General features: G+C 36.0%; 1 protein-coding gene across 9 annotated transcripts in view; it reads right to left on the bottom strand.

Annotated features, from left to right (window-relative positions):
* Window positions 1–19,541, bottom strand: part of LOC109266906 (BEN domain-containing protein 5) — a 1,451,617-nt gene that overhangs the window by 712,952 nt on the left and 719,124 nt on the right. For all 9 annotated transcript variants that reach the window (XR_002079911.2, XM_053895592.1, XM_053895596.1 and 6 more), the window contains one exon: window positions 6,247–6,341. Coding sequence is in view for 8 of the 9 variants with exons in the window: in XM_053895592.1 (XP_053751567.1) it covers window positions 6,247–6,341 (95 nt within the window). In the remaining variant the exon portion in view is untranslated. The remainder of the gene's footprint in view (window positions 1–6,246; window positions 6,342–19,541) is intronic.

Here is a 19,541-nt window from a genome sequence, read left to right as displayed (position 1 = left end):
ACAGATTGTGGGGCACCTGGGTGGCTCAGTTGGTTAAGCATCCGACCTCGGCTCAGGCCATGATCTCCTGGTTTGTGAGTTGAGCCCTGCATCAGGCTCTGTGCTGACAGCTCAGAGCCTGGAGCTTGCTTTGGATTCTGTGTCTCCCTCTCTCTCTGCCCCTCCCCTGCTCATGCTCTGTCTCTGTCTCTCCCTCAAAAATAAATAAACATTAACAAAATTTAAAAAAAAAGAATAATATAGAGCTATTGCTATTTGTACATAGCTATCACTATACTTAATTCAAAAGAATATGTATTATAACTGCCTGTTTACTTGCTGTCTGTCTGAGGGCTTGTATCTCTTTCCTGAATCTTCATAGCCAAACATTTTAAAGAAGTTTATCTCACTCATTATCTCAGACAGCTGGCTTGAACTCCTGCCACATCAGTAAAATGGCACTCAACAAAACCCCTAATAACCTCCACATTGCTACAAGCATTGGACATTTTAATACTTAAATTATCTTTTTTTTTTTTAATTTTTTTTTAAAGTTTTTTTATTTATTTTTGAGATAGGGAGAGACAGAGCATGAACAGGGGAGGGTCAGAGAGAGGGAGACACAGAATCCGAAGCAGGCTCCAGGCTCTGAGCTGTCAGCACAGAGCCCGACACGGATCTTGAACCCACGGACCGCGAGATCATGACCTGAGCCGAAGTCGGCCGCTTAGATGACTGAGCCACCCAGGCGCCCCAATACTTAAATTATCTTTGACCTTCAGTAGCAGTTGGCATTGTTAGTCACTTCCTCTTTTTTAGAAAAGCCCTCTCCTCTTTATTACATGACACCATACTATCTTGGTTTTCTTCCCACCCCTCTGGTCAGTTCCTCTTATCCTCTTTGGTGAGCTTCTCATCCTCTACCTGACTTTTAAATTGAAGGATTTCTCAGAGGCCTGTCCTAATCTTCCCTCTTTAGTCCATATGACCTCCCTCAGACATCACATCTGCCCCCACCATTCTGGTCATCATCTACAGGCTGATGACTCCTGAATTTGCATCTCAAGATTCCTCTCTTGAATCTCTTACCAATATATCCTATTGCCTACTTGACATATCTACTTGAATATCTCTCAGAAACTTCTAGCTGAATGTTTCCAAAGCCAAGCTAACCATCTCCTTTTTCCAACCAAATCTGCCAAAGCTGTCTTTCCTCCTATAACCTTTGTCTTCCATAAACGGCACCACCACCGCTTCTGTTGCACATGCCAGAAAACCCAGGAGTCATCTAGAACTCCTGCCTCTCTTTAATCTCCACATCTAGTCAATCAAAAGGTTAAACTGATTCAGTCTTCTGTTAACCCTCAAATCCTTCCACTTGTTTTCATTGTTACTGTTATCAGTCTAATCCATCATCAGCTGTAGCCTAAGGTATTACAAAAAACCTCCCAACAACTGTCTTCCTAAGATATTTTCTACTAAGCAATAAGACTGAACTTTCCAAAATGTCATTCTGGTCATGTCGTGCTCCTGCTTAATTTCTTTAAGTGCCTTCAGAATCAAGTCCAGTTCTTCACCTTGGCTTACAAAGCTCACCTCAGTCTCACTCCTACATACCACTCTAGTCATCTTCTCTTTAGAATTTAAGGTTCCAGGGATGCCTGGGTGGCTCAGTCGGTTAAGTGTCTGACTTCAATTCAGGTCATGATTTCGCAGTCTGTGGGTTTGAGCCCTGCGTCAGGCTCTGTGCTGATAGTTCAGAACATGGAGCCTGCTTCATATTCTGTGTCTCCCTCTCTCTCTGCCCCTCCCCTGCTCATGCTCTCTCTCAAGAATAAACATTTTTTAAAAATTAAAAAAAGAATTTCATGTTCCAATCATGTTGGCCTTTGCTCATCAAAGAGGTAATGTTCTTTCTCATCACTTGGCCTTCAAACACATTCTATTTCTTCACACATATCTCTGCCTACTATGATCTTACTGCTTTTGTCTTAGTTCTCAGCATAACACACCTAAGGAAGGTCTCTTATCCCTGGAGCAGCTTAAGTCTTAAATGCTGAATAGTTTCCACAGCATGCTTAATTCCCCCTGTTATAACAGTTATCACACTTTACTGTAGTTATATGTTTCATGTCTAGCCCAGCAGACTATGAGCTCTATCAGAACAGGAATTATATCTCTCCCCACTATTTTGTTCTGATGCCAAGCATAAGTCTTGGTCCATTGTAACTATTCAGTAAGGATTTATTGACAGGGAGAGGAGGGAGGGAAAAAAGAAAAGGAGGGAGGGAGAGAAGGCATAACGCTTACTCAATTAGTCTTGAGTGAGTCAGGAAAAAAGAAGAGAAATGGGCAGGGAATTAATTGAGTTAATAAGCTATTTGAGGCTTTTTAAAGTTATCCATTTCACATATGTTTCTTATAAAAACCTCAAGGAAGCTATTTTGCATTTTATAGTAAGGAAACTGAAGCTTATAAAAGAGTTGTTATAGCTCATCATGTTATATCTTCAATCTGGAAATCCATTTCCTTAATTTTGTTCACGTCCCATTTCCTTGAGATCTAGGTGAAGTACCAAGCGCATGCAAAGCTTCTTCTTTACTCTCCATAGCCCTAATCATGCAGTTTTCTTCCTCTTCTATAGTCCCACATCATATTTTACGTCCACATCACGTCCCATTTCCTTGAGATCTAGGTGAAGTACCAAGCGCATGCAAAGCTTCTTCTTTACTCTCCATAGCCCTAATCATGCAGTTTTCTTCCTCTTCTATAGTCCCACATCATATTTTACATAATTCCCTAATGCTCCTTATACTGCACAATGCTCCTTATACTGTACTTATTTCTGTTTGTGTTCCGTTTAAATTTTTAGAAAATAAAATCTTAAAGAAATAATCCAGATCACATTATTCATATTATCAGATTCATATAATCACCCCAGAACCTAGTAGAAAGTTAGATGTTCAATAAAATTGTGTTAAATGGAAGCCACCTCTAAGGTTTAGTCTAATCTTCTCAATCTACTGTAACGGACAAGTCAACCAGAAAAGTTATTCCAGATCTACCAAAGGTCACATAGCAGTATGTAACTCTCTGCTTATTTGTGTCTCCTTTCCCACCTTCTCCATGCAGAGAATATGGGAGGAACAGTAAACTTGGAGTCCTGGGGTCTCTGGCTAATGCCACCACTTACTGCTTGTGTAAATATCCTAGGCTTAGTTTCTGCTTAGGTAAGAATACAGATTTTGGCAGTCTTTTAATGGCAGTTCCCTGCAGTGGCTATCAAAAAGCAATCTCAGCCTTGGACAATATTAAAACATATTAATGCATTGTGGTTGCAGAAACTTGAGCTAACAACTAACACTTCTTAAAAAGTCTAATATGGAAACAAAATTAGAGTGAACTAAAATAGGCAGAAAAACTGCAAAAAAAAACCTTCTCCATTTTGTTGCTAGGTATTCTCACTTTATCTCTTCAAGGCCGAATAGCCTTGAGTGGCCATATATTTGCACAATGGCTTTTTAGTTGCTTCTTTTGCTCATCTTCTTTCTACAACTAATTGATTTCCAGACCTGTACTAAGGCCTGGCATCTTTACTTGACATCAGTTATGACCCCTATAACAGAAATGAGGAAGAATGTTATATTTCACCTAGAAAAGTACCTTTTCCTAATCTGGTATATATTTCATCCAGGAAAATTAGAACTTTCAATACTTTTTATGAAGTAAGAGTTTTTTCAAAGCCTGGTTGAAATATTAAAGGAAGTGAAGCCCGCAGGTAAGAAAAGTATCAGAAATGTGTCCTTTTGTTTGGTTGCCTTGGTTTTGGGAAAACTGGAATTAGGAAAACACTAGTTTTCTAATACTATTCTAATACTGGGATCTATAATGTATTTGTCAGTCTTAAGCCAGGCTGTTGTCTAGAATCCTAAATTGTGATGCACTCCACAGGGCCAATAAAATCTAATATTAAGAGAGCCAGTCATGTACACTTTTTGTGTTGGCCTAAAAACATTTAGAATAATGACTATTGCAAGACAGGTTCTGGTACAGGTAACTGACACAAGAAACAGAGTAAAATCCTAGGCAGAAAGCACCAAAGGGGCAGAAAGAATCCTTGGAGCAAACCAGTAGCAAAGAGAGAAACAATTATGGCAGTTAAAGATCAGTTAATAAAATTCTAAAAAGAAAGTTCTCTTTGAGAACAGATCTCTTCTGTCATATTCATACTGTATCCCCAACATCTAAGATAGTACATGGCATATTAAGATAATCAATAAAATCCTACTAAGTAAACAAATATCTCAGTCTGGATTGAAGAAAGGGAGCTATGAAAGAAGTGAGTAGCTTTGCATCCAAAGTCTGGGGATAGCAAAGTAAAAAAGACAAGAAATGAGGCATATCAACAACCTGATTTGCTCTGGTACTTAGTGCCTTACTGGGCTGATGAACTACAATAAACTCAATTCTGAACATTTAAACTCTTTCAGACTATTAGAGAAGCCCAATGACTGGATAATGGCTGCTTTTGAGAGCCTGCCAATATTGGATAAGAGCACTAACTTAATCCTCAGGTATTATAATATAAATGCAAGGGCTCATTAATATTTCAAAATCTTGTCAAGAGCCCTGACAGAGAGGCCCCAAATGATAATCCATATGAAACAAAACAAAACAAAACAAAATGATTAAGGCTTAAGGATTTTAAAAGCATGAAAAAAGAGAAGACTCCAGCATTGAACAGTTGGGGAAAAAGAATAGTGATTACCGTTGCTGGGTAAGATCCTAACACAGAACCTAATAAAAGAAGTACAATGTTATTTTGAGGGTTCTCATGAGCAGATCAACAGTGATGTCCTTTTGTTAGCAAGGTTTGAAGTACACATCTACACATATACCTATTAGCAGAGAGACATGCTATATTATTATCCACTGGGCTGAATTCAGAAAGTCAAAACAAAGGCTTATCCCTTGCCCAGATCCCATTGTCAAAGGAGATCCAGGAACAGGAGTATAGTTGACTTGATGCAGCAAAGCAAAAAACAGGCCCAGGAAGATATTTTTATCTTTTAATAAACAGTTTTCATTATCATTGAATGCCTACACTTTCATAAACCTGAGCTTCATAGCCCAGCATTTATAGAAAATTGCCAAGTATCGTTTGTAGATAAAAGCACAATTCAATATTTATGAATTGCTAGTTTTCTATAAATATAGACATTTGGAGATGATCTCCTCACTAGTCATTAAAATTTGAACAGGGATCAAAGCTAGAATAATATTAACAATTCCTCACATTTGTATAGTGTTTTACATAATACTATTAATAATAGATGACATTTATTGAGCACTTAGCAAGTGCCAGGCACTTTACATGTAAATTCTCATAACAAATTCAGTTTAGTTCAACAAGCATTCAATTAATACCTACTATGTGATAGATGAATAACACTGGTTTCTGTCTTTAAAAACTCTCATCTTGTTGCATTCAATCAATGTTTGTTGAAAGAATAAATGAATGGATGAATGAAAAATTAATTGGTTTGAATGGTAGTGTGAGGTAATAAAAAATGACATAGGCTCCTCCTTTAACTATCTATGGTCTTGAGAAAGTACTTAACCTCTCGTAGCCTCTATTTTTTCATCTGTAATATATGAATATTTAAGCTCTCCCTTGTAAAACTGTTATGACAATAGTGACAGCAAATGCTCTCAGTAAGTGAGAGCAGTTATCATCATCATCACTGCCATAATTATTACTATTACTAAGCAAGCTTATCAAACTCTCTTCACCTTTCTATAGCATGGGACAAATATAACTTTAACATCCACAAAGCACATAGCATCTATACAAAAACACCACAAACACCAAGCAAAGCAAGGGAAATCTACTAAATTGTAGTTCCCAGTGCTCTGCTAGTACAACATGTGTGTTCAGGCTAGGAAACAAAACAAAACAACATAGCATCAACTTCAATTATGTTTCCAAAGATACTATGATAAAAGACCAACAAGACAGGAAGTTCACCAAGTAACAGACTGTACCTTCCTTCATAATAGAATGCTGGTCACTCCATATATGGAACTATGTTCCCTATTCCAACATTCTCAAAGAATCATACCTAGAGCCCAGACAATGGCCATCAAGAAACTCATCTTACTCCTGTCAATGCCAGTGAGACTAAGCACTGGCCATCCAGCATGTAAACTTTGAGATCTGGACAAATTCTCCAGCCATAAGTGGGTCCCATTCTGTGGGTCACTTACCATTTGGGTCTGCTAGTAGATTTCACCATAGGGGCCATTCCATCTCTATAAAGACTCTTGGTTTTACTGAAGTTAACAATGTTGAAGATGACTCTCTGAAAGAAAGGGAAAAGTTTATCAGAAGACTATGCTAACCAAGTTCCTTTTCCTGCTAATTAGGAATGGAAACAATAAGCAGGGTTAAAGGAAGCCATATGGACTATTTGCCACCAGTATAGTGAGAATAAATGGTGCCCACAGAAATACAATGTGTTTGTGCCAGTTTAGTATAATAGTCAAGAGCACAGACTCTGTAACCTGGAAGCCTGAGTTTTAATCCCACTCTACCACTCTCAAACTGTGTGACTTTGCCAAGCTACTAAACCTTTCTATACCTTGGTTTCCTCATTGGAAAATGGAGATAATAATAGTACCTAGGATTATTGATGATAATTAAATAAGTTAATATATGCACAGTGTTTGGAACCATTCTTTGTACATAATTAATGCTACATAAGTTTTAGCTATTATTATTAACTGTGCCTCTCTCCAGCATGACCTAGAATTTACATGGATATGAACAACAGTATTGTTAGAGTAACAGTAGTACATTTGAAGTTCAACCAAACTAAAGATAATAATTGAGTGCAAAGCTGAAGTTAAAAAATTCTGCAACTGCTCAGCACCCCTTTTACTAGACCTGGAGGATATATGTCCTCTTTTGCGCCACCTTTTGTTATCCTCTGCTGGGGCAAGTTGTACTGAGCTCAACCCTAATCTCAGCAACAACTCACAGAAGCATAAGTACTTCCCCTCTCTGGTCCTCAACTTTAAAATGGGGGAGTGGAGTGTTCTAGATGAGTAAAGTCTTTACAGAAGGATAGTCTAGTTAAAAGAGATTAGCTTTTGTTTTAGTAGTCAACTTCACTATAGGTGAAGAAGAGAGATGAGGAAAGATAAGGGAATTGGGGTTAAAAGACACTTTGTGGCTCCTGAAATAGTCCAAAAAAAAAAAAAAAAAAGAGGATGGGGACCAGAGCAAGGGCAACCAGAATAGTTGGGAAAAAAAGGAAAATTTTCAAAAGGTTACAATATGCTGGGTTTTCTATCCATAGGCAATTAAAGAGAGGGGAGCATCAAAATTTACATATTATCTCACTTAGCAAACATTTATTGTGTGAGGTATTATATAATATTAAGTCCAGGAATTTTGTTCATTTTTATAAATTTTTAAATATTGTTCTATAACTATACAAAATATTAACATTTTCATTTTACATATGTGGAAGCTGAGCTCAGAGAGGCTAATTAACTTGTCCAAAGTCATGCAATTAACAGAAGACTTGATATTTGAATCCAGGGAATAAAAAGATAACTAAAATGTCCATTATCTCTACCCTTGAATTACTCACTAAGGTTCCAAAATTCTATAATTCTAACCAAGTCTATTTTCTAAAGTAAGGGCAAGAATAAATATAATGGTAATTTTTTAAGGCTTTAACATTTTTTCTTCTTAAAAGAGAAAATCAAAGCTATTTTCTCAGGTCTCATATTTGGGACTACCATAAAATGCTTTCTTCTATGAAATAAGCTCTTAGGAATAACATGTTTTCCTTTCTCCTCAGAGACCTACCTACTGACCCCATCACCAGGCATTTCAGTTGCAGACCTCTCTTCTGTCATTAAATTAAGTCATCAAGAATGTCTAAGGCTGTTCAATTATTAATAACATGGACCTGCCTGTTGTCAGTTCAATTACTTCTCCCAGGGTCTTGGCCACTGTCTGATTTAAGAAAATCAATATCAAGGGGACAAATTGCCTTTGAATCTCACAGGGCTTATTCCCCCCTTTCTCTTCTGAGATTTTCCAAGTGTCAGATCCATTTCCGGTGAACCTGGAAGTTACACTGCACTTTCAGGATCTAGATTAATACTAAATGCAATGAAAATCCAATACATAAATAATGTTCATATGTGAAGCTGGAATAAAGAAGTGAGAAAGCAAAATATCTGTTGATCATTAATATCCTACTAAGTTCCAGTAAAATTTCCTAGGTGTTTTAAATATGCTATATTATTTAAATATTCCATCCATAAACAAAAGCTGTCTATTTTAGCCCAGTTTTAGATGTGAAGAAATTGAAGCTAATAAAGGACAATAAAGACTATACTTCCTCTATGACATCCCATGCAAAAAGAACACCATTCTCCTCTCAAGCTTTTTTTAAATGTTTTCTAGTCTATTTAGCAAGGCAACATGTGGCTATGAGAATCAAAGGTATTTGGAAGTAGGCAGTGCAGGAAATCTTGGCTTTCCATATTTTACACTTCAGTATCTACTATTTACCCCAATGCATCACAAGAAATGGCACCCATAAGGTAATGGTAACAACAACTATAATAATAGCTAACAATTCCTGAGTACCTTCTATGTACCAAATTATGAGTTCAGCACTCATTCACACTATTTCAATATGTTTCATATTAGAATCGCCTCATTGTATGTTAGAATCATTTGGATAGCTTTTAAAAACTACTGACTCTTGGGCCTCAACACCAAATCACAATCTCTGATATCTGATGTATCATTTCATTTGTTTTGAGGATAATGAACTTTTTGAGACAGGGACTATTTATTTTCCTTTACTTATGGGTGAGGCAAGTAATACTGAGTGTAAGTAAATTAAAATCACATAAATAATAAGTAGTAGAGCCAGAATTTGAAGCAAGTCCATTGACTCAAAAGTAATAAGATCATGGACATTCCAGACAGATACATCTGAACTGAAACCCAGCTCCCCACTAGTTCTGTGAGTTTGGGCAAAATAATTTTATATTGATTATTTATATCTGAAATTGGGATGATAATAGCACCCTAAAAAAGTTTTATAAGAATCTGTGAGATTATATATAAATCACCCAGCACATTATATCTAGCTCATAAAAGGTACTCAGTATTTATTAAGCCTTCCTCCTTATATTCAATAAAATAGGATCTTTTAGTTCATTAACAAATTCTTCCTTCTTTTCTTCATTTATTTTTCTTTCTTCTTTAATTTTTTTTAAACATTTATTTATTTTTGAGAGACAGAGAGAGACAGAGCATGAGCAGGGAAGGGGCGGAGAGAGAGGGAGACACAGAATCCTAAGCAGGCTCCAGGCTCTGAGCTGTCAGCACAGAGCCTCATGTGGGGCTGGAACTCACAAACTGTGAGCAGAAACTCACATGACCTGAGCTGAAGTCTGACACTTAACTGACTGAGCCACCCAGGTGCCCCTCTTTTTCTTTCTTCTTTAGATTTAAATTTTTAATCCAGGATTCTTGTTTTAGCAATATGGTGCTTGAGATAAGAGCTTTGTAAATAGTGACCTGCAGTACACTGTTAGACTCAGACTGGATTATAGCTCTCAAGCAGCCATATGTTTGAGGCCTAGAGCTCTGTCCATTCTGACCAAGGGGTTCATGGTGTTATAGAAGAGTACAAGCTTTATTCTAGGTGTAAGCCATCGAGAGGTCCAATGTAGCTGGGTGTGTAGTGAAGAGACTGCGTGCTGTCTAGGCAGTGGATTTGATTCTCTGACTTTGCAAATATCTGATAATTTTGTCCAATCATGAGTAAATTTCCCATTTAAGGTTGTCCAAGGTAGCGCCAGGGACTATTCTAAATAGGCACGTGCATTCTGAAAATTAGTGGGTCATCACAATTTTAAAATAATTCATTATCTAACAACATTTATTAAAAGTTTGCTTAGATTTGAAAGTCATTTGATTTTCACATGAAATTTCAACATCGCAATTATAAGTGGAAGGAAAGGGAGAGTTGTTCAATGACTTAAATATAATTTCACATAGTTTAAATATTTGAACAGTTTTAAATAAATATTACTTTATTGTGTGAACACTTTCTCATTGATGGTGACTATTAAGATTTTGAAGACATTGTCACTGAAAAGTCTCGATTACAAATTGCATATATCCATTTCAGAAATAAAAACCTCATATAAAAATGATATGTTCACAGACACAAACTGATAAGTTTCAATTAAAAATTTGAAGATTTAAAAAATAAATTTAGCATTTGATTTCCACTTTAGATTTAAAATGGAGGCATTTCATTCCAAACATCCTGGCTCATGCAGATTTAAATTCTCATTTGCTGTCCTTGCATGGATGTTAAATATAAGTTCCTAAATACCAAGACCAATAAAACCTGCTTTCTGCATGTTCTCAAATATTCCTGTGGTTTCTAGAAATTTGCAGAAGGTTATCTATGGCAGTATTCTCCAAAATTTTTCATGCCTAGGCACAAATAGAAAATAATATTAAGGCAGATGGAAAAAATGATATTGTGCAGAATGTTAGGGTACCTGGGGAACATTTGGTTGGAAAACCATATGAAGTTTGGTGAAAAAAATAAACACACTGTGTTGAGAACATTCTTTACATAAAGAGCCTCTAATGAAAAAAAAAAAAAAAGAAAAAGAAAGAAACAAACAAACAAATCCAGAGTCCAGAAAAATACACAGGTGCAGAAAGAAGGTTATTGGTCTCGGTATCTAGGAGCTTACATTTTAACATCCATGCAAGGATAGCAAATGAGAACTTAAATCTGCATGAGCCAGGATGTTTGGAATGAGATGTCTCCATAACACTACTACTCTCAAAATGATTTAGTATTCATAGAACTATGGTCTAGAAAGAAATCATTCACAGTGAGAGATGACAAAGAAGTATGCCTATCTATTTCTGGGTTTGGGGTAGAAACAAATAATTAAAAAGAAAATAGGCCAGAACATATTTGGGTTCGGGTTTGAATTTATACTATAGCTTCAACTTAAGAACCCAGGTCAAGAACCTAAAATAAATTTAGTTACAGGCAAATAGTCCTACAGAACCTAGTGAAAACAATGAAAAGTTGTTTTGAATACACACATTTCAACCCAGGAACATAGGATTTCCATAAATAAAGTCCTGTGGAGGTTAACATTTCACAGAAATTTATAAAACACATAAGGAAACAATCCACACTAAAAGTAAGAATCAGCTATAAAAATAGATAAATGAATTTGGCTACAAAGAATTTCAAGTTATAAAACTATCTGGCCAACTATAAAGAAAATATTTTTGTAATGACTAAAAAATTAAAATAATGTTTAAAACACATGAAAACAGAACAAAATAAATAAAAAAAAATTAAAGACCAGAAATATTTTCTAAAAAATTAAACAGAGCTTCTAGAAATATATTTTTTACACTAATTGAACTTAAATTCAGTAGATAGGTTAGAATGCAGAATAGATGATATTTCCAAAACTCAACACAGTATATTCAGACAATAAAAAGTATGACAAAGGGATACAGAGGAAAAAATAAAAATCTGCATTACATATGAATTTTAGAAAGAAGCTAAAGGAAACTAGCATTTTCTCAAAAGAAAATGCGACTCAGATTTCAAGAATCACAACTCAGTCCAAAGCAGGATTAAAAAAAATCTAGATATAGACACATCCCAGTGAAACTGCAGAATACCAACAATAAAGGGCATTTTTTCAGAGCAAACCAGAGAAAACATAAATTACCCACAAAGACACAGGAAATTAGACTTAAACAGACTTAACACCAGCAACATGAGAGACCCGAAAATAACATACGATCACCCAAGAATGAAGGTAAAATAAATTTTCAGACAAAGCCTAAGAAGTATAGGAATTTCAGACCCTCAGTGAAGGAGCTACTTAGTTAAGGATGAACTTCAAAGAAAGAAACTGAACACCAAATGTAAGAGTGGCAAGAAACAAAAGTGAGCAGAGAAACAGGTAAATCTAAATAAGAATTGACTACATAAAAATATTATTATGAAATAATAAATTTGAGGGGTGCTAATAAGTTTGCATAAAAACACTGGTTAACAATAACAGATGTGTTTGGGGCTGGGTTGAAGTGGAGGGAAGCAAAATCAGAGTTAAACTATGATAATGACTTTGTATGGTTCCAAAGGAGGACAGGGATGCTAATTAACTTAAGACATTATAACAAATAAGCATGGGGCAGTTCAAGAGCAATCACTATAATTACAGAAACAGGAGTTATAAATTCCAAATGAGTAACAGGAAAAAGAGAATAAAGAAAACATGGCAAATATAATAGAAAGTTTGACAGGATAGAGGATAAAAAGCAAGAAAAAACGTTGTATATGGGAAGATCAAATAAGATAGTAAAAATAATTCCAAATATCAGTAATCAAAATATTGGAAATTGACTGATTAACATGTTTAAAAAATTTCCCAAACTGATTAGGAAAAAAAAATCCACATTTACCATCATTCCCAGGGAATGACTAAAATGTAAAGATATTTATTTACACAGTAATTTAAAGGTAATTTAAATGTAAAAGGATATGCTCTTAAGGCTGAATAATATTCCATTGCATGTATATACCACATTTTCTTTATCTGGTTATCTATTGATGGACATTGTGTTGCTTCCACCTCTTCAATATTGTGAATGATACTATGAACGTGGGTGTTTATTTTTAAAGTTAGTTGTATTTAACAAGTCACAAAGTTCTTGAAAATCTGACAATTAGCCATTGAGACCTGGCACCGGCTGACTTCAGCATATTACTATCTGGAACCAATGAATGGGGGAGCACACAAACCTTCCCTGCAGGATTTTAAAACTGAGAAACTACGGGATGATTCAAAGCAAGATTCAGAACTAAGATGGCGCCATAGTGGGAGGCCCCTAGGCTTGCCTTGTCCTGGGAACACAGCTAGAGAACTGTTAGATCATTCTGAATACTTAGGAAAATGACCTAAGGACTGATAGAACAAACTGCACTACTAGAGGGAAAGAAGAGTCCACTTCAAGGAAAGTAGAAAGTGTGGAGACATGGTTTGGGGGAGAAATGGATTACAGATGCTGCAGGGGGGAGGGAGCCCTCATTGTGGAGAAAGGTGAGATGGACTGGAGCAAACAGTGGTAAGCAAAAGGAGAACACTTCCCCAAAGCCATTGGCTGGGAAAATGAGAGGGGCTGAATTTCATGAGTTTTTGCAACCAGTGGGGATCAAAGACTGGCGTTTCAGAGGTCCCCAGGCTTGGTTATGATAGAGACCTGAGGATACTGCACTACTCCTGGAGCAGAGGAAAGCAAACAACCCTGGGGACAGACTGCTTGATCTGAGGATTGCCTAAGTGGCATGGGGAGAGACTGTTCATTCTCTTTGGAGCACATCTGTGAGAGATTAAATTGCCTCTGGGGACAAAAGAATCAGCGAGCACCATTTCCTTTTCCTGACCCACAGTGTAAACCAACTTCAGTGAACAGCACAGTGCCAACCCTGGCTGCCTAAACTGCCTACACCAAGTCTTGTCCTGCTGCACTCCACTGGTACTGCATTTCTAGGGAAAATGTGCCTAAATAGTGGGCCCTATTGACCAACAGAGTGAGGCCCTCCCCCCGCAGGCACCATGTCTGCTAACCTGGAGTTCTAAAGAGCTTCAATTCTAGTGGAAATAACATCAGGTCTCTTTTAGCAAGCCGACCAGAGCACACCTAGTTAAAACTCACCACACTCTAGTCAAGGTCCAAACATTCCCCACTATAGACAAGGAGAAATTCTGTAGAGAACTGACCTGAAGGATAAACAGCCACAACACAGCAGCAGAGTGCACATCAGGGAGACCCTTACCACAGACATAAAAGAGCTAAAAAAAAAATCAGGCCAAAGTGAAAAATGCAATATTTGAGATTTGAAATCAACTGCTGGAATGACCACAGGAAGGGAAGAAGCAGAGGAACAAATAAGTGATACAGAAAATAGAATAATGGAAAATAATGAAGGTGAACAAAAGAGGGAAAGAAAAGTCTTGGATCATGAAAGTAGACTTAGGGAACTCAGTGACTCCATCAAGCATGATAATATTTGTATCATAGGAGAACCAGAAGAAGAAGAGACAGAAAAGGGGGCAGAAGGTTTATTAAAAAAAAATTGCACCAGAAATATTCTCTTACCTGGGGAAGGAAACAGACATCCAAACCCAGGAGGCACAGAGAACTCCCATCAAAATCAATAAAGGCATGCCAACACCAACACATTGTAGTTAAATTTGTAAAACATAAATATAAAGAAAAAAATCCTAAAAGCAGCAAGACAAAGGAAGTCCCTAACTTAGATGGGAAGACCAGTAAGGTTAGCATCAGATTTCTACATAGAAATTTGGCAAGTCAGGAGGGAGTGGCATGATATATTCAATGTGCTGAAAGGGAAAAATCTGCAGCCAAGAATACTCTATCTAGCAAGATTATCATTCAGGATACAAAGAGAGATAAAGAGTTTCTCAGACAAAAAATAAAAAATAAAAACAGACAAACAAAAAACCTAAAGGAGTTCATGACCACTAAACCAGCCTTGCAAGAAATATTAAAGGGGATTCTTTGAGTGGAAAAGAAAAACCAAAAGTAACAAAGGTTACAAAGGAAGAGAGAAAATTTCCAGAAACAATGACAAAACAAGTAATAAAACAGCACTAAATACATGTCTATCAATAACCACTCTAAAAGTAAATGGAGTAAATGCTCCAATCAAAAGACATAGGGTGCTCTTTAAACTCCAAGTCCTACTAAAGAATGAATGGGTTAAACAAGAAATTAAAGATGAAATGAAGAAGTACATGGAAGCCAATGAAAATGAAAACACAACAGTCCAAAACCTCTGCAATGCAGCAAAGGCAGTCATAAGAGGGAAGTATATAGCAATCTAGGCCTTCCTAAAGAAGGAAGACATGTCTCAAATACATAACCTAACCTTACACCTAAAGGAGCCAGAAAAACAACAACAACAACAACAACAACAACAACAAACATAAGAAAAACATAAACATAAAAAACATAAGAGACTCTTAAATATGGAGAACAAACAGAGGGTTACTGGAGGGGTTGTGGGAGGGCAGATGGGCTAAATGGGTAAGGTCCACTAAGGAATCTACTCCTGAAATGATTGTTGCACTTTAGCTAACTAACTTGGATGTAAATTAAAAAAATAAAATAAAATAAAAAAATTAAAATTAAAAAATATATATACCATAAACAAATGAAAAAAACAAACCAATTATAATGGAAAATGATTAATATACCAACCTGTAAAGAATTCCTATAAATCAAAATATGAAAGAACAACAATCCAATAGAAAATGGGCCCAGGATATAATCAGACAAGATACAGAAGAAGACATGAGAGGTCTATAAATATATGAAAAAATTATAACCCCAGTGGTAATCAAGGAAATAAAATGAACAAAATAATTAAATACATTTTTTAATCATCAGATTAGCAAATTTAGTAAATCTAAAAATACCAAGTATTGGTAATTATGTATGAAATAGTGATTTTTGAGCATTGCTGGGTGAGCATGTAAAATACAATAGCCTCTTTAGAGAAGAACTTGATAAAAAGTAAAGAAAGATGCTTATTACATATGATTCAGTAATTCTACTTCTGAGTAGTCCCCTAAAACAAATTTTGCACATTGCATAAAGAGATACATACAAAGATGTTCGTCGTAGCGCTCTTCATTTATCATAGCGAAACAAGCTTGTTTATAATAGGAAAACAAGCAAAACCCCTTAAGTCAGAATTAGAATGGATAAATAGTGGTTCATTAATATAATAGATTATTGTTCAGCTTTTAAAATGAATGAACTAGGGGTGCCTGGGTGGCTCAGCTGGTTAAGAATCCAACTCCTGGTTTCGGCTCAGGCCATGATCTCATGGTTTGTGGGTTTGAGCCCACACTGTCAGTGTGGAGCCCGCTTGGTATTCTCTCTGCCCCATCCCCATTAGTGCACATGTGCGTGTGCGTGCGCATTTGTGTGTGCTCTCTCTCTCTCTCTCAAAATAAATAAACCTTAAAAATAAAAAAATATGAATGAACTAGAGTGAAATTTCTCAACACAAATAACACTGTTCAATGTCAAAGGCCAACATTATAACACAAAATAAAAGTATATTTTAATGTATATTTTATTTTATCAAAGAAGTACAAAATCATACATGGGAATGATATCCATTAATGTCAGGCCTGTTGCTGCTTCTGGGAGAAAGGAAGAGGAAAGAAGAGAGGTGTTTAGCTGTATCTATAATGTTATATTTATCAAAATCAATAGAAGAAAACAAAATCTAAAAAATATCTACTTAATCTTAATGGAGGATCCTCCATTATAATATAATTATATATAATTATATAATATATAAATGGTTAACAAGTTCTTCTATCATCTTACTGAATAAGTTGTCCCTTTCCTTTTTAATTTCAAATGCTACTTTTTCCATATAATCAACTTTTACGTGCTTGGATTTATGTCTGGACTTGCATTTCTGTTTCACTGAGTTGCATGTTTATTCTAGTGACAGCTAGCCATTGTTTTCATAATTGCAGTTTTAGGATATGTTTCAACTTATATTAGAGTGAACCTCTGGTTAATGTCTCCTTTTATTAATTTTTATAGCTTCACACCCAGTGAACTTTTTGGTTTTAATTGCTTATTTTCTGTCACAATTCATTTTGTTCATGCTTTAAAATTTTTTTTAAATGTTGTTATATTTAACAATTCTGTGAATTTTTCTTATACTTTTCCTTCTTTTGTTAGTCATTTGCAAATTATTTTTCCTAGTCTTTTGTTGTTTTTTAAAATTTATTTACTTTGAGAGGAGAGAGAGAGAGACAGAGAGAGAGAGAGAGAGAGAGAGAGAGAGAGAGAGAAAGGAGAAGGGGTAGAGAGGGAAGGAGAGACAGAGAATCCCAAACAGGCTCCACACCTTCAGCATGGATCCCAAGGTAGGGCTTGAACTCACAAACCATGAGATCATGACCTGAGCTGAAGTCAGACACTTAACCAAATGAGCCACCCAAGCACCCCATCCTAGTTTTATTCTACTAATGGTTATATTGAAAATAAAAATAATAAACTGGAATCTTAAGTTAGGCATAAGTAGTTTTCATATGAGCAATGTCAGTAACTCTTTTGAGACAACCACTTGGTATTCTGATACTATCAAGACATACATAATACAATGAGAGAAAGCTGCTTGGAGTCTTTCTGGTTACGTGTTCCAGCCTATGTGCTACCATGTAGCCAGGTTATTGTGACTTGGGCTGAATTGCAGAGGAGTTTAGGGTGAATTTGCCAAGGTGTCCCAACATATCAAATGTTATATAGGTAATATGGCACTGAGTTGGGAATAAAATATAGGTCTCTGTTTTTTCAAGCAATCAGCTACTTTCTTTCACAATCCCTATTTTATGTTGCCTGTTCTGAGCACAATCTGATTCCCAGAATTGTGGAACAAAATGTTGGATTTCCATACCTACCAGTCCCTGTGTAATTTTGACCATGTTTTATGATCTTTCTGAGCCTTGTTTTGCTCATCTGCAAAGAGGAAAATCATACCTATCTGGTAGAGTTGTTGTTAGGATTATATATAATTGCCAACACAATATGATTGGGAAACAGTAAAAGACCACATACATGTGTATATGTATACATACATGTTTATATATATATATATATATATATATATATGCATATGTAACATACATGTATCTACATATACATGTATATGTGTGTGGATGTATTAAATTAGGACTCCTGCCCATGAAGAATCTATAGATTATCACCCAAGTTCCTGAAAGAATGCCAGGAAATCCTGGACCTGATACATCAAAAGCATGGAGTCTGACATGTAAATAATCACTATGTGAAAAATGAATCCTTATCTATTATAAGCTGATGTTGAGGAGTCGCCAATAAAGTTTGTTAATCAGCTGCACCTGTGTTTTGTTAACTGGAAATTGTCAAAAAATTTCACACAAATATTGCAGTCTGATAGAGATAATAAAGAAATGGCTTAGTGGTTGCACATTAAAAAATTCTTCCTCCTCACTGTAAGCTTGTGAGAAGGCAGCCAAAAGAAGTAGAAGTGGAATGGAGCAAAACATTCTCATCAAGGGAAGTTTAGCATATCAAACAAAGGCATTAGCAACATGACAGAAGAAAAATAAGATCTTTCAGGGAGACTTTTTCTTCTCTCCATAATTCAGAATAAATATCCAACAATACATAGACAAAAAATACCTCTCTTTTCCTTAATCTGACAGCACTGCCTACAGAGAATTTTCTTCTCAATTTCATTCATTCATTCATTCATTCATTCATTCATTCATTCAAGAAATACTCATTTAATTGTTTCATTTCATAAAGTTATATGACTCTTAATCTTCTGTGTGCTGGGATTACAGGAATAAATAAAACTGGGCACTTTGCTCTTTAGGAACTGCCTACTGAGGGAAATCAACATGTAACACACACACATGAATAAAATGCTGAGGTGGTGTCTATAACCAGCTTAATGGAAAGAAAGCTGAATCTTTACTGATGCATAAAGACTGGCTAAGCAGGAAGGAAAGCATGGAAGACATTCCAGAGTCAGAGGAAGCAATGAGAACAAAAACTGTGTTTTGTGGAATTATAAACTCTTTCCTGTGGCTGTAAAAAATTCTGGGGCTGGTTTGGGTAAGAGATGAGATTGTGGAATTAAAAGGCTTGTAGGGCATATAAAGTGATTTTAACTTTTATGAAAGAAATACGAAGGTGTATACACACACTTGATTTATTAAAAGAACTACTTGACAGGCACAGGAAAAAAAGCCACAGGTTTTTGAAATTCCCAAACAGGAATGGAGAGGTTTCTAAACTTAGGCAAAGCAAAAAACTCCCTTTTTTGTTCATTCAGTAGCTCTCTTGAACGGACTTACCAATGCCACCCACTTCTGGTCTCTATTATGTTTGTACTCTACTTGTTTGCATGGGAATGACTTCAATCTTGGGTTACCTTATTTAATGTTGGCACAATCTTTCCTTGATATTTAATTGTCTACTTTCTTACAAATGTGGTTGACTGTAAAATTTTTCACAATCCGTCTTTCCACCCTGTATCCATAGTCTCTGTACTATAATTTTGCCACTTCTTCCATCAAAAGGTGAGCCTCTTAAATCTAGATTGACCTTGTAAATGGCTTTGGCCAATAGGAATTGGTGGAAGTGATAATATACCAGTTTTGAGCTAAGACCTCAAGAAGTCTCTTATAATTCCATGTTCTCTCTTGAAATCCTACCACCAACAGTTCATCAAGTCCAGGGTAGGTTTACAGAGGTTGAGAGATCACATGAAAAGAGACCATTTGTTCCAGCTGAAGTCATCTTAGACGGGTGTATAGCCAGCTGACCTAGAAACATATGAGAGAACCCAAGCAAA

The sequence above is a fragment of the Panthera pardus genome, unplaced genomic scaffold (assembly GCF_024362965.1).
Source record: "Panthera pardus isolate Hobbes unplaced genomic scaffold, ASM2436296v1 HiC_scaffold_11, whole genome shotgun sequence".
NCBI lineage: Eukaryota > Metazoa > Chordata > Mammalia > Carnivora > Felidae > Panthera > Panthera pardus.
This window is presented reverse-complemented; position numbering and strand designations above follow the sequence as displayed.